This window comes from Eubalaena glacialis, chromosome 19, assembly GCF_028564815.1.
Source record: "Eubalaena glacialis isolate mEubGla1 chromosome 19, mEubGla1.1.hap2.+ XY, whole genome shotgun sequence".
NCBI lineage: Eukaryota > Metazoa > Chordata > Mammalia > Artiodactyla > Balaenidae > Eubalaena > Eubalaena glacialis.
In genome coordinates, this window is record NC_083734.1 from 27,154,734 (window position 1) to 27,170,870 (window position 16,137).

Genomic DNA, 16,137 nt, shown 5'->3' on the forward strand with positions numbered 1-16,137 from the left:
AAGGCCACTCAGAGGTAGATGCGTATCCAGCAAGAGTGCGGAAGGTTTCGCTGGGATGAAATACCAGAGGGGAAAGACACGCCAAGTCGAAGGGGCTTCCCCCAGTTTGGAGGTAGGGGCTGTGCTGCGCGAAAGGGACTGAAGAGCCCGGGTGCCACCGTGGCCTGTGCCTTCCGGTGAGGGCCTGAGAGGGACGCGATGCTGCCGGGCACCGGGTCTGAGTCACGGGAGCCGGCCCGGCCGTGCCCAGCGAGCCAGCGCCAGACCCTGGCGTCCTCCATCTTCTCTCCTGAGCTCCCCCTGTTCCAGCTGCCTGAGCCACGGACCGCAGCACCACACACCCCCGCGGGGGGGGACGCCGCGCCCCATCCCCGCCCCCGGCCCCACCCCAGCCCCCCCGCGGGGGCCCTGACCCCACCGCCCGCGGGCACTGGCTGAGCTCCGAGGCGGCGAGCGGGCCGCGGGGACGCCCGGGAGGGGTCCGGGCCACTGGGGGCGGCGGCGGCCGGGTCGGGGCTCCCCCCCCGCCCGCGCTCGCCGCGGCGGTGGTGCGTCCCGGAGGTTACCGGAAGTGGCCGCGCTCGGCGCTGCCATGTTGAGGAGCCGCCGCTGCCGCTGCCGCCGCCGCCGCCGCCGCTTTGTTGTCGCCTCCTCCGCCTGAGGAGGCTCCCCGAGCGGGGGGAGTGGGGAGGAGGGGGGTCGGCCGCTGCAGCCATGGAGGCCAACTGGACCGCGTTCCTGTTCCAGGTACGGGGGGCCCCCCCGGGGGGGACACGGGGGGGACAGGGGGGCCGGGCCCGGGGCTGGCGGGCGGGCGGGCGGGCGCTCCTCCTCCCCTCCCTCCCGGCTCCGCTCTCCGGCCCGGCCTTAATCCCCCTTTGTTTTTCCGCCCGCCCGCCTCGGCGGAGCGGGGCTGCTGAGGTGAAAGGAGGCGGCCTCACGGGGTGCGGGGAAGAGAGCAGGCCTCGGGGTGACCCCCGGGCCCCCCTAGCACACACACACACACACACACACACACACACACCCTTCCCTCCCGCCCTGAAGGGGAAGGGAGGAGGCCGGTCGCTGTCACCACCCGCGGCCCAGAGAAAGGAGGGCGCCGGGCCGCTGGATAGCGCGGTGCGCTCGGCCACGGCGCGCCGGGCCCGGGCCCGCACCGTGGGGTGAGGGGGGTCCCCGGGTCCTGCTCACTTCCCCCCCACTTCATCCATCTTTTCGCTCGCTCTCCGTTCTTTTCACCTCCCTGTCCTCTTTTTGTGTGTGTGTGTTGACTTTATGACAAGCCCCCCCCAGAGTCCCCGCGAATAGCGGGTATCCTTGGGCTCCCCGCCACTCCCCCTTCCCGCCGCCCCCCTCATGTTTACCCAGTTGGGGGGTGTTGTAAACGTGTATCCCCTCCCCAAACTTTTTCGTTGGATTTACGTGTTTTCATTCCCAAGCCTGTGCCGAGCCTTGGCAGCTGACACCCTCTCCCTCTGTCCAGCTCTCCCGCCGTCCCATTCAGCCCGGGGAATCCCCCGGCCGGGGTGGGGGGGCGGCGGGGGGGCCGGGACTCCGCGAGGCCCCACCTTCTCCTGGGGCGCGTTTCTCTCTCGTCCCACCTCTAGCGTTTCCTCCAACCAAGTGGGGGAGACGGCCAGTGGAGAGAGCAAACAAAGTCCGCTTACAGAGCCCCCAGATGAGTCATTCGTGGGGTGTTGGTCTTCACTTTTTGCAAGAAACTTGAAGGTGACTGTAGCCGATGCGTTGGCAGTCCTCTTGCCCGCCCATCTGAGGTGGGGACCCCTATTTGGAAGACCTAGAACTTATTTTTTCCCCACTTCGTTTCTGTTTGCAAACGAAGCACTTAGTGAGCAGTAGTAATGAGCTCACGGGGAAACTTAGGAACCGGAGGTTAGGAAGCTCGTCACTTTAAGTGCGTTCTTCCCGCCTCTCTGAGTTATTTTCCTTCTTTGAATAACTTCGTGAAATCCCAAATGCGTAGCTTGGGCGCTTGAGACCTTTTGGAACTAACCAGGAACGGATGCAGAATTTTCAAAAAAAATCCTCCCAGCCACTGGACCCATCCCAGTGGAGTTAATATAAGGAACTGGATAATTCAAACAGTGCCTACTGTTTAGAGATGGTTTATTGTTTTAAGACATATTCTTTCGAATGTGGTAATTTGATTTTTAAGCAATTGAAATATATTCGGGCTTCTTAAAATTGAACATACCCAAAATTACGGAATTCACTAACTTGGCCCTTATTGTGATCTAGTATTGTTTTAACAAGTGCTTTGATGAGCGTGATAATGTGATAAGTCAACTTAAAAATGCATTGGAAAAAAATGATATATAACTAGCTTGCATCCAGGTTGGTGTAAAGGTGGCAAATGCCCTCTGTAGAAAAAGCTTTCAAATGGTCATTTTAAAATATAGGATTAATGGGCCACTGCAGTGATTTTTCACATGAGGAATGATTTAGACTTACCATATTAAACGTGCTCTCAATGGAGATTGAAAAAAAATGAGAGTTCTTTATGTAAAGGAAAACCCTGTAACTAATTTTTGGAAAACTAGTTGAAAAATCTTTTGGAATACTTTTATTATTCTTTTCCTGGGGAAAGCAAATGCCAAGCATTTAATGATCAACTGTTTAATTAGATTTTATATTATTTAATTTTTTTCAGCTATTAAAATCTTTTTTCCCACCTGATGGAGAAGTGTGAAAGCTAATATTTGATCCTGGGCTTGGCAATGTGTGCAGTGAAAATTGTTGGAAAACTTATAATTTAGAGCCGAGGACAGTTGAATGGGTAAAGAGAATATTTCAGTCTTTTCTCTGGAAAGGTATGAATAGACTTACTCAGTTCCAGTTTTAAGTAATTTTCACTGGGGAAATGGAGAGTTAAACTCTCTCATTTGTTTCCTGGATCATCCTGTTGAATTTATATTTTAAAACAATTTAATACCTGCTTGCTTTCCAAATAACCTGGTGGAAAGTGAAAGCCATATCTGTTAAAATGTTTGATGGATGATTCTCCTAACAGGACATTCAAGATATGACTCACTGATGCCAGTTTCCTTCAGTACAAAATCTTTTACCCTCTGGCACTGGAGATTTCATGGTGCCATATTCTACCACCCTGGGTGATGAAATAACATTTCTGTTTTGTTTTTTGCCAGCCCCAGAAGAGGAAAGCTTGGGCAGGGTTAAAAAAGCCTTGCAGTTGAAAGAGATGGGAGATAAAATTAAAAGTTTGGTTTGGTGATGCTAGTCAAATAAAAGTCTACCCAGAAGTTATATATTTTTAAAAATCACTTAACTGAAGGAAGGCAGGCCATGGTTGTTATTTTACTCTGTCTCTCCCCCAGAGAACAAGTTGGGGAAACCCAGTTCCCCTCTTAGAAGGCTTCATATAGAAGTGTGGGGATCCTAGGAATCCTCAGAGAGTGATTCCCGTAGTGGGCGAGGCATTCTACAGCATTTCACCCGAGAAGCAGGGACCTGGTGTGACCCTCCTGTGAGAGTGAGCTTCAGCAATGCTGTAAAAATACTTTATGTTGCCACAGACATCTGAATTGGTAAAATGGCAGTAAGTGCTTTTAGTACTCCATCGAACTAATGGTTGTTTAGAATTGAAAAATGCCTCTAAACACTATAAGTCTGAACTTTGTCCAGAAGATTTGCTTTCCCTATTATCTGATCTGTTAGCCTTTGAAATTGTATATCTTGAGCTATCTTCAGCTATTAACCGTTTGTATACTATACGGAAGCTTGGGCATCCTACAGCCAGGTTGGAAAGGGGGTAAGATTAGAGTCCAAATTCTATAAAGTTTTACTAAAGTCACTTGGGTAGACCCTGACAATTACAGGAGCTCCATAAATTAAATTAAAAGTGGACTTTAATTCAGTATGAGCCCTAAGTCCAGAAAGATACTCATAAGTAAGCACACAATTTCTATGAGTACTTCCAGGACTCAAAGGAAGATTCAGTCAAAATTATTAAATTAAAAGTGGTTAACTCTGGATATGACACCTCCTGATGATTTAGGGAAGTCTGGTTCTAGGCTTAGCTGTTGTGCTGCTATCAAGTAAACATGGAGCTGTGTGTGGTAATGTTCTTATTTGTCAGGAGAGGAGCTCTGTGTGTGTGTGTCTGTCTCCGTATTTTTTAACTTAATGGAGTGTAATGTAGAACTTAGATTATAGAGTGAAAAGGGTAAATAAGTGTCTAGAGTGTCTGAGATGATGGGATGGGCCATTCCTAGGACAGTGTATGCTTAAAATATTTAGAACTCTTACCTCTGAGTGCATGTATCCTTTTAGGATGACAAAACTCAAGCATAGGGGCTCGAGCTCACTGTCAAGAGTTTCAAAAATAATGTTGATCAAATACAACATATTAGGAAGAACTATTTCAGGAATTTTTTCCCATAATTTTCTAAATGTTTATCAGTATAGAGGTATGGAGAATTTTGGAAGAATCAAAACCAAGTGAGTAGCTACTCATAAATACCAAGAACCTGACCCACAATGAAATTTTGGTTTCAGTGCAGCTAAAGAAAATTTCCAAAGTGTCCAGCTCCCAGTTTTGGAGTGGAAAAGCACTTTATAACAGCAAATGTCCAATACTTTAACTAGCCCTACAACTGCTAGAAGAAGATGAAAATGAAAGGAATTTAAATTATTTATAGTTTGTTTGTTTTCTCTTATTAGTCTGAGTTTAGGGTTTGAACAACTAGTGTTGCTAAAGGATGCAGACTTCTAGTGTAAGATTAAATGAACTGAGAAACAATTGACAGGTGTTTGCTGGGGGCTGCCTTCACAGATGCCTTCCAGGATGATTAATAGCAGATTCCATTTCAACCAAATCTTTTAGTAGAGTTAAGTGAAAACTTTAAAAGTAAACTTAACCACTAGCATATGTATTCAGAGACCTAGATTCCTTGTATTACTTAGCAACAGCCTCTTTCCTCGGTCACTGAGAGTTTCTGATGGAAGGGGAGAGACATCTATTTTCCTAGGTAAAATAGACAAGTAGATGATTACATGTTTATATGTGTATGTGTGTGAGTGTGTGGCTTGTGCATTACTGCAGTAAGGTACTGTTAAATAGTTAAGTCTGGAGTGTAATTTTTTTGACAAGTTATTTAAACTTGGTTTCAGCACTGACAGACTAATGCAGACTCATTTCATCAGCTGGTATGTCCCTTATGAACCAGGGTGGTGTGTAGTTTAGTCAGCTGTTTGAAAGCAAGATCACTGTCAGCAACTTACTCGCAGAAGTTTTGTGTCTGTGCATTGATTTTAATGCTTTGTATTGGGAGCTCTGAGAGTAGCTAGGTGGTTGCTGGATCTCTGCTGCAGAGAGTAGCTTACAGGCTCCTTGATTGTTTCTTCTGGTCTCTATTGTCTGGTCTCTATTGTCTGAAGCATGTTGAATTTTGAAGGTCATTGTGAGAGGCTGAATTTCTGAAGTGTAAATGTTTGGTTTTAGGCCCACGAAGCCTCCCATCACCAACAGCAGGCAGCACAGAACAGCTTGCTGCCCCTCCTGAGCTCTGCTGTGGAGCCCCCTGATCAGAAACCATTGCTTCCAATACCAATAACTCAGAAACCTCAGGCTGCTCCAGAAACATTAAAGGATGCCATTGGGATTAAAAAAGAAAAACCCAAAACTTCCTTTGTGTGCACTTACTGCAGTAAAGCTTTCAGGGACAGCTATCACCTGAGGCGCCACGAGTCCTGCCACACAGGCATCAAGTTGGTGTCCCGGCCAAAGAAAACCCCCACCACGGTGGTTCCCCTTATCTCCACCATCGCTGGGGACAGCAGCCGAACTTCGTTGGTCTCAACCATTGCAGGCATCTTGTCAACAGTCACTACATCTTCCTCGGGCACCAACCCCAGCAGCAGTGCCAGCACCACAGCTATGCCCGTGACGCAGTCTGTCAAGAAACCCAGTAAGCCTGTCAAGAAGAACCATGCTTGTGAGATGTGTGGGAAGGCCTTCCGAGATGTGTACCACCTCAATCGGCACAAGCTCTCCCATTCGGACGAAAAGCCCTTCGAGTGTCCTATTTGTAATCAGCGCTTCAAGAGGAAGGACCGGATGACTTACCATGTGAGGTCTCACGAAGGAGGCATCACCAAACCCTATACTTGCAGTGTTTGTGGGAAAGGCTTCTCGAGGTACTGCATTTTGCTTTGCTTTTTTTTCATTATGGTGTCAGTACGATCTCTGTGTGATCTAGAAGGTTTATGTGAGAATAGATATTTGCAGGCCTGTGTTATTAGAGGAGATTGGTGACAGATAAAGTATTACACCTCCAGGTCTAACCCCAGTTTGGTGTGGCTGACAAGTGGTGACATAGTGATTAACTTATTATTTCATTTAAGAAGTGCCTTGGTGGACTCAGGCCTTCTTTCGGCACATCAGTACTTCTTATCACTGCAAAACCATTAGTTTTCAATTCATTTGGGTGGCTGGACATGAGATTCACTGCACAAATCAAAGAAACATATCCTGGAAGTTGGGATGACCTTGGAATCTCTTAAAACTTTTAAGAACGTTTTTTTCCATTTTTCTGTGGTTACTAACATTTCACTAATTTTCATTTTTAAAGGCTTTTAAAGTTAATGTAGTAGCAGTTGTCTCTGGCAAGTGTTAGGACTAAACTTTGGGTATTTTGTAATTGTAAAGAATCGAGACCTAATATGATTTGATGTTGACTAGGAGAGAAAATTAACAGGTAAAGGACTAAGACTTTTGTTTATGGTAAGAGAGGTAAGGAGGCTTGCACTGGGGGGTGGGGGAGTTGGTAATTCTGCTAGCTTTCTTTAAAATGTCCCCCACCCATATCTGTCAAGCATGTAAACATCACAGTAAGTAGCATTTCTCTATGTGTGTTCCATTACATCTTCTGTTGAAACTCTCTCTTTCACAGGCCTGACCACTTAAGCTGTCACGTAAAACATGTCCATTCAACAGAAAGACCCTTCAAATGCCAAGTAAGAGTTAAAATGACTTATCCTTAGTGTAGCACTTAATGCACATTATCCAGAAGGTCTGAGCCAGTCAAATCTCACCTTTCTTGAATAGTCTTAAAATCACTGACTTGAGTAAATGTGGTTCATTTGAATTCTGGTTTTATAAAATATAAATGACAGCTTCTGTTTCTGTGAGGCAAGATCATTTAAAAATGTAAATGTTGTTTTTGTTAAGCTACATTTCATTTTCCTTGGGCAACAGTATTTATTGTTATAAGAAAAAAAATTTATTGTCTTGCAAAGGTCGTTGTTTATTTGAAATGAATAAATGAATGAAGTGTTTTAAATTAACTTCTGGGCTGATGATTGAGGTTGTTTTAACCGTAATCAAAGAAAATATGAATTTTCTCCCAAATGTTACCCACTTACTGGATTTTTGTCTGCTATCGCCAGATTGGAGCATTCTCTAATGACATAAGTTGTGGTAATGAAAAGGTTAAGAATCTTGCTAAATGAAATGACCGTGTTAGGCGTCAGTAATTCTGGTTTTTTGCTGGAAGTCTTTTTGTGCTCCTTTTAGTTAAATTTGTTAATGACTGATTTTATTAAGTAAGTGATTTGAATTCTAAGAAAAATCCAATTGGAGGAAGGAAGCTAGTGCCATTGAGTGATTACCTGCCATGAGGCCTTGGGCCAGGCTCTTAATTCACCAGTAATTTTGTGAGGTAGGTATTATTTTCATTTTACAGATGAAATAAGTTCAGATAGGTTAGCTAACTTGCTGAATATTACATTGTTTAGTGAGTCAGGGAGCTGGATTTAAATCCGGGTTTAACTGACTCTACAGCTCACATCTTTTCACTACTCTTGATATTTTTTTTCTTCTCCTCAAAATGTAAGCATCCAAAATTCACCAGGTGTTTTATTGTGAGTACAATTCTAGGTAACACATGCAATTAAAATTCAGCTAACTCAGTCTGCTTGCTGACATGAGTAGGGTAATACCTAGAATATAACGTACTTTAAAATGAGTAGAACAGGATAGTCTATATTTAAAAAAAGTTTTCCTCCCTCATGCAGACGTGCACTGCTGCCTTTGCCACCAAAGACAGACTGCGGACACACATGGTACGCCACGAAGGCAAGGTATCCTGTAACATCTGTGGGAAGCTCCTGAGCGCAGCATACATCACCAGCCACTTAAAGACACACGGGCAGAGCCAAAGTATCAACTGTAATACATGTAAACAAGGCATCAGTAAAAGTAGGTGACACTTCAAATTGTATTTCTTTTGTGTTTCAGATTGATGGAATCTAGATTTTTTTTTATAATATATTGAAGATATTTTCACATGTGTTCTCAGGACTATATTAATGTTCACCTTACTTGTTTCCTCCTGTTGCTAAAGTATGCAAACACGCATCAATGGACGGTGTATATTAGTGTTGGAAATACACTTTACGTACATGTATACAGGCAACAATGATAAACTCTCCACTAATTTTGCTTTTAATCCTGTACTGTCTACTAATAACATCCATGTTAGAAGAGCGCAGTTTCCCTGCAGCTATTTTTCAGTGTGTCCCTTCTTCTATGGGGTTTGAATAAAAAGCTTTAGTGTGTTAGGATTGTGGCAGCAGAAGCCATACTAGGAAGCTGCATCTTATGCCAGGCAGTTTTAACTGTTGTTATTTAATGTTAGGAAGATTCTCAGGCACGAGTGCCCCCTAACTCCGGATAGTATTAATAACATGTCCTTCACAACCTAAAGATAAAAGCAGTGTTACATAATTTTACTTCTCAAACCCAAATCTATAGAGAAAAGGGATAACGTACCCATTTGAATGTTTAAATGCTTTGCTTACCTTAAATTCAGAGTTGAAAAGATAGAATGTTCCAGGGACTTGTGGATAAAATTCAATACTTGCATTTACCCAGGCTTTTTTCTAAGTTCTCCCTAACCACCAGAAGAAAGTGTTTTCCTAATTCTGTATTCTATTATATATGTACTTCATGCAGCAGAAACATGAGATTCTCAGAATAGGTGGCCAAAAGTGAATGGGAAAGAACGGTTAATGTGTTTCAATCTCATTCGGTTAATGTGTTTCAATCTCATTCGTTTTTGCTTCTTTGTAAGTACATTGGGTTTATTATCTAGCATGTCAAACTTTGTTAACTTTACAGAAATTTACTTTTAATGTACATCCTTGTGGTCAGGTAACTAAGTATGTTACATATTTTGATGAGCATTAATTATTCCATGCTAATATTACCCAAGTTCCATTCTAAAAGATACTTGCTTTTTAATGTAGCAAAGAATTCTTTTATGTTGGTTTTCCCTAACTCTCTGGATTTTTAAAATTTATCTATTTTGACCCGTAGAGACACAGCAGCACAAAAGATGTACTGTAGTAAAAAACTATCCGGTCAAATGATAAAGATCATAGAGGCATGAGGAGTCAAAGTATCTAAGTTCGGATTTTGAAAAAATAGCCACACTTTTTCCAGGTAAATCTAGCGTTTCTGTCTTTGTCTTTGGAGCAGCGTGCATGAGTGAAGAGACCAGCAGCCAGAAGCAGCAGCAGCAGCAGCAGCAGCATGTGACGAGCTGGCCAGGGAAGCAGGTAGAGACGCTGAGACTGTGGGAAGAAGCTGTCAAAGCAAGAAAGAAAGGTAAGACGAGGCGTCCAGTGCTCACAGCCTGGCTAGTGTTTTTATCTAGTGTGCAAGTAACAAAGTAAAACAGCCACAGCTTAGAGAATTCAGCTTCGTGGAAATGCTTTTATGCTAGGAAATACCTGGTAAAGTTATTAGCAACAAAGCTTCCAAGCTTCCAAATAAGTTTTTTTTACTAGGAAATAAAAATTCTTAGTACTTCTTGTCAGGTTCTTTCTTTTGACTTAATTTTGTTACACATTTGTAGCCAAATTTGGTCCTTTGCTATGTACGCTCAGAGTTCCTTTTTATGTTCATTTTTATGTCAACCTCCGTGCATTAAAGGCTCCTTTTTGTGTTTCTAAAATAGTCCCACTCTTAAAGGTAGATGAAATATCCTCATGTGTATATAAGTTCATTTTCTTACAACTGTGTTATTTTCTGCTCTTTAGTGTTCTTTCTGAATTGTATTATTTATTACATATTTCAGACTCTGTAATGCTGATGTCTTTTTTTTCTCGGTCTCACCCTTAATCTAATTCAGTCTGTCACTGGGGCTGGCATTAGCTTAACATGTATGTACTTCAGTTGTTAGTGACTTTGCTGTAATTGTTACTAAAACTGGGAATGGTTTGCTTTTCTCTCATATATATCTTATAAAGAAGCGGTTGGAGTATCAGTTTTCAGCACCGTTTTTTAACTTAGTAGTTGTAGCTTTGGCTTCTGGACTACTGTGCAGCCATTTCAGTTAAATCATTTTGTCAGTGTATCATCAGCCACAGGGCAGATTCCTAAATTCCGTTTTTCCTTCCCCACCCTTGTCATGTCTTACTGTTTTATTTTAAATTCATAAGGAATCCCCTGCATGTAGGCTCTGCTGTAATTCCTTTGCTGTGTAGTTTCTTCCATCCTTTGCGTTCATGTAGTGCAGCTATTCCCTTCCTCAGATCCCTTCTAAACATCCTGTACTTGGAAAAAGATAAAAGGAATAGCTTTTCCATGTATCTACTGGCATTGGAGGAAAAGAATGGAGCAGCTCAGATAGGCTTTCCACTTTGCCTCAGGTGCTGCTTATTCCTGTCTTCCAGATGAATATTTGTCATTATTTTGATAAAATGTTTTGTGATAAGAGAAGGGGTGGAGAATGGCGGGTAGGGGAGAAAAATTTATATGTGTGTATGTGCCGTGATAATTGCGTAGTGGGTTGAAAGCATATTATGAAGGATGTTTTGCTCAGAGAAGAAGTAAAAGTGTTTAAGTTACAGAAAGGGATAGGGTTAGATTAAAAAGAAAACGAAGGGGAGGTGGGGAGATGGCACACCCACCAAGTAAGTGAAAGCTTACTTGGTGAAAACAGGAGGAGAATATTTTTAGCATGCTACCATCACCTCAGAAGTGAGTTGGTTTTCTCCCTCATTCTTTTCTTCTGCACTCTTCTGTTTGGTATTGTATTTCAGTGTGCTTGCACAATAAGACTCAGTTGTTTAGCTCATCTTCTGATCTGCATGAAACAAAATGCTATTGTATTCCCATTTGTTGCATGAATCTCTTTGGAAACGACCACTGTTGTTAGAAACTTCTGTGTTCATGTTAGTAAATGTCACGTCTGGGGGGAGAAGAGACTCCTGACCTGAAAACCTGAACTTGAATCAGCACGTCCCTTTTAAATATTGGGCTTAAATAAGGTAATATAAGTTTCCAAACCTGGATGACAATCAGATCATCATCTCCGGAGCTTTTTAGATAGATAAATTTCCCAGGTTCCATCTAAATCTCACAATTGAATTTCCTGGGAAGCAGTTTTTTTCAAAAAACCTCCCTAGATAAAAATGATTTTGATCATCAGCCAGGTTTGGGAATCCCTGATATAGAGTATGGAACAATGCCAAGGTTACATTATGCTGATCAAGGAAGGGCTGCTCATTGACTCAGGGGTCCACCTGAGGTGATTTGACCATGCGTGGCATGCGGGCAGACCTCCATCTTCAGTCTCAAATGCATTTCTCCGTTTTGACAGCCAAGTCACAGCCAGCACCCCCGTCTGTCTTCTTACTGCACTTTTCTGACACACCAGCAGGTGGTGCTGAATTTTGTTGAGGGGTGGTGTAAGGGGTGTCACCTCTGAGGGAAGTTTTCCTTAAGAAGTGCCCAGGCTTTGCTGATAACAAGGACCACGGTCCCCCAACTCACTGCAGGGTCTCCTAGCCTGGCTAGTCCCCCTTGGTATGGCTGGTGGTGTGTGGAATACGTACAGTTAAATGACACCAGGCATAAAGTAGGTGGTTATGTTAGCCTCAGAAAGAGAAGAAGAAACGGGAGCGGGGAGGAGAACATAAACCTACTGAGGGATACTTGTTCATTCTAAACAGCGTTAAGAAACAACCAGAAACAACAGGATTATTTAACTAAAATGATTTTCCTAAGACCAAAATAAACAGATGATATTAAAACAGCTTGTTTATCCATCCCTACTTAATGGATTTTTAAAACCTTAACAGAATGTGGCTTCACCTGTGAGAAGGCTTTAGAGTACATAGCATCGAGGACACACACCTCTGTCTGCTAGTTACAGTGTGCCTTGTGAGAAGATTTTTCTGATGATCTGTTATTGTGTAACCATCTGCCCAGCTCTGTGTAAACAAGCTCTTCTAGCCTGGCCTGTGGGTGCTTGGTTCTTCCCGGGAAAGTCTTTAGAATTCAGAGGAACTACATGGAAGTGGTAGTGAGAATACTTAGCCCTACTTGATATCTCTGCCCCTCAGAGTGCCTTGCAGAAATTACCTGATCTTCAAGCATCACTGTGAGGTAGGTAAGTAAATCTAAACTCCAAACCAAAAGCACCAAGGCTAAGCCAGTTGCCTCAGTCTTGTGAAAGGCACAGCATCAGAAAAGAGATCTGCTGTCATGCTGGGATTCCTGGCCCCCAGTCTTGTGCTCAGAAGGATCCTCCCTTCCTGTTGACCACAGGGTAGAAAACTATAATTTAATTTATTAAATGTTTGTCCTTTTTAATTAAAAGAAGTTGATTCAGAAACTGAACTGTGTTCACTGTTTTGAGAATCTAAAGGCCATTTTGTCTTCTTATTTTAGAAGCTGCTAACCTGTGCCAAACCTCCACGGCTGCTACGACACCTGTGACTCTCACTACTCCATTCAATATAACGTCCTCTGTGTCGTCTGGGACTATGTCAAACCCAGTCACAGTGGCAGCTGCAATGAGCATGAGAAGTCCAGTAAATGTTTCAAGTGCAGTTAACATAACCAGCCCAATGAACATAGGGCACCCTGTGACTATAACCAGTCCATTATCCATGACCTCTCCATTAACACTCACTACCCCAGTCAACCTCCCCACCCCCGTCACTGCCCCAGTGAATATAGCACACCCTGTCACCATCACGTCTCCAATGAACCTGCCCACGCCTATGACTCTAGCTGCCCCTCTCAATATAGCAATGAGGCCTGTAGAGAGCATGCCTTTCTTACCCCAAGCTTTGCCTACATCACCACCTTGGTAAACAGTATTATAAAATCAAAATATGGGTTAAAGTAAATATTTACCAGCAACTTTTAGTTTATTAAAGCAAAAAGTAAACCATGAAATTGGGAGATTTATTACATTAGTTAATAATAGTGTAGTAGCATTATTCTCCAATTTGGCTGGGATTGTTCAAAGTAGGGTGTGTATGTCACTTATCACTGGACCACTTTAGTTTAATCAGAAATTCCTTTTAGCTGACAGCATTGCTTAAACAGGATAGTAGTTGGCAAGATGAAACGCCGGAATTAAAACCAATCATAAAAAAACAAAACCCATTTCAAAATTAAAAAGCAGCATTACTGTTTCTGATCCCAAGAAATCATTTTATTCTGAACACTAGCAGAACTCTTCTCCCCATATATACAAGGTGGATGGCTGATCTTAACCTGTTCTAAATCCATGGATTGAGAGCTAGTGTAAAATTGTCTGTGTTTATTGTTTTTATGAGTAAATACATGCATTGTCATAATAAAATGCATTTCAGAGAATATGCATTTTACCTTTGGGAATATGTTAATTTCAGGCAGCATTCCCTATGGGAAAGGTGATACCAGCTCTGATATGCAAAGCATATGATAATTTATCATTCTATCTTCAACATATAATAGGGATTGTGACCTGATATTTGGAGATGTAAATATTGCTCAGCATACTAATCCTGATGGAATATAGCATTGTAGTTGACTTTTTTAAAAAAATTTTAAAAAAAAAACAAACAAAATATACACATTGTGTTTTGGTAAGAAAAGGCCGCAGCTGACAGAGGAGAAGTCAAGTGTGCGGACTGGCAGACTCCTAACAAACGGAGGCCAATGGGACTCCTATCTAGGGGTCAAGGAGTACTTTGGAACAGTTAAAATATATTGCTTTAATTGGAAGACGCTGGAGGCACTGGGATGTGATATGCCCCTCTCTCTCCCAATCAGAGTCTGTTGATATTTCAACAGGGAAAGATGTGTTAGTTGCTCACTAGAGTTTATGTCTTATATTAAATTGTATACAGTTTTTATTCTAACCACTAACTAGGTAGTATGCCCCTTCAGAACAAGCAGAGTGTATCTTTTTTTTAATTTCTCCTTCTGTTTCTTAATCAAGTATTGTGCAGATTTGTTCAACTTTGTAAATATGGACATCACTTTTTTTCCTTTGAGAAAACACTTGTATCAGCTTTGTCGGGTTTTCAGGGAGACAGCTGTCTGCACTCCCTGCAGAAATCCAGCAATGATTGTGCACGTTAAGACATGTGCTTTTTATTTCTTAGCAGGATGTTTTATCTCTGTACATAAAGTAGAAACCAAAAGCTAGGGAGACAGATACTCTTTACACCATCATGCCACACATTAATGTTTTTAAAACATTGTGTTTTGAAAAAAAGTTACTAAAACCAAGATGCTGTGATTTATTTTTTTTTAAGTTGCAATATGTTTTTGGTTTTTTTTCCTTTTTTTAATCTTGAAGTTAAGAGAAATGGACATTAGTTGTGTTAATCTTGCAGAATGTTTGCAGGACTGACTATCAAACTGGATGACTTCCATTTATACCCCACTGTGTCAGTTCAGGCATCAAAATACCTTGCATCTGAGGCAGACTTCCTACATCAGGGACAGGTATCTGTGTGTCATTATACAAAACAGTTCGAGGGGGTTGAACTACGTAGTAAAAAAATGAAATAAATAGTACTTAGTGTAAAATAATTTTATAAATGATCTTTTGTACTTTAGGACATTAAATTGTACAACTTTTGTATATATAAAAGCTTAGGAACTTTCTGTTTAGCAGGAAGGCAACACATTCCTACACTTTTAATGTATATGTTTGTTATAATGTCCATGTAAACATGCCCTATGTTTGTGCCTTTTAATTAGTTTGTCTCAATAAACAAAATGTAGAGAAAAATATGTAGCTATGACTTTGTTACAACTGTTCCTATCCACAGTACCAAAATGGTTTGTTTTTAATATGTAGAGCATTATGTGTGGACTACTGGAAGGACTCGTGTAGGGAAGGCCCATGCGTGGCCCTGCTGAGGCCTCGATTGGGCAGGTCGTGGCCACATTTGGAGGAAGCCAACGTTTCCTGGCATGCAGCCCCAGGACCGGGTTCTGGCTCTGCCTGCTGGGACCTGCCATCTCTCTGTGGCTGGGCTGGCAATCACAATCCTCTATGATTGAGATGGCCCCGGCTTCCTCCACAATGGCCCAAGGAGCAGTCCTCAGTGGGGGCAGGTGTGGACCCTACCCCCAGGCTAGAGTGTGGTCGTCAGAACCCTGAAAGTATTAGTTCTTTAAAAAAAAAAAAAAAAGATATATACTAGGAATGATTGCTTTATCAATTCATTGTATAATAAACAGGAGTGAGACTTCATTGTATGACTTCAGTTAAAATGATATTTTGTATGCATTCTTTATTCACTTAAGCTTGTCTGCAATAATAAACCCATGTCGTGTCTTCTTTTGGGAGGGAGAGAGTTGGCAGGCTGGGGGTGGCAGTGGGCCACTGAAAGCAGGGGCCGAGTAGGTTGTGTGGTGAAATTCTCCTGTCTTGGAACTGGAATTGAGTTTTGATGCTGATGAACTGATTCAACCAAGTGTTGAAGGCACGACGGCCACCGCTCACGAGAAAAGCAGAGAGTTTGTTTTTCTCTTCTGGTTGTAACCTGGTTGAGAGCTTCCCCTTTATCAGATTGGCAGCTAAACAGTTGTATTAGATCATTGTCAAATCTGACATCCAGCCTGTTACGCTCTAGGGCTCGCTGCTTGGCCTACATTTGCCTTTTATTGTGTATCCATTTCCCTCCTAAGGTGTGCTCCTAAACGAAGGTTTCTATGTAAGCAGATGGATGATTTTTCCTGTCAATACCAGCACTGTATTACTAACATGCAAAAACTGCAGATTTATTTTGACAAATTAAAGTTAACCGGTCACAAATGTTATGATGGATTGCTTAATACCTCAGAAGCTTCAC

General features: G+C 42.5%; 1 protein-coding gene across 6 annotated transcripts; it reads left to right on the plus strand.

The window, feature by feature from the left end:
- The first annotated feature begins 509 nt into the window (after positions 1–509).
- On the plus strand, positions 510–16,105 carry VEZF1 (vascular endothelial zinc finger 1). Of its 6 annotated transcripts, none has more exons than XM_061175526.1 (7): positions 510–747; positions 3,357–3,577; positions 5,483–6,177; positions 6,933–6,996; positions 8,038–8,239; positions 9,518–9,649; positions 12,722–16,105. In XM_061175526.1, the coding sequence occupies exons 2-7, from the start codon at positions 3,572–3,574 to the stop codon at positions 13,147–13,149; spliced, it is 1,527 nt and encodes a 508-aa protein (XP_061031509.1). In that variant the 5' UTR covers positions 510–747; positions 3,357–3,571; the 3' UTR covers positions 13,150–16,105. The 6 variants fall into 6 exon arrangements, with proteins under 6 accessions (XP_061031509.1, XP_061031505.1, XP_061031507.1 ...); XM_061175527.1 differs by lacking the exon at positions 510–747 and adding an exon at positions 1,104–1,163; XM_061175522.1 differs by lacking the exon at positions 3,357–3,577 and having other exon boundaries at positions 512–747.
- Positions 16,106–16,137: the final 32 nt, after the last annotated feature.

Bases quoted from the DNA above. Each gene is read 5' to 3' on its own strand.
- VEZF1 (XM_061175522.1), top strand. From the start codon at position 715: ATGGAGGCCAACTGGACCGCGTTCCTGTTCCAG. The intron at 8,240-9,517 runs GTAGGTGACACT...TTGTCTTTGGAG, and splicing joins TAAACAAGGCATCAGTAAAA to CAGCGTGCATGAGTGAAGAG. The intron at 9,650-12,721 runs GTAAGACGAGGC...TTCTTATTTTAG, and splicing joins TGTCAAAGCAAGAAAGAAAG to AAGCTGCTAACCTGTGCCAA.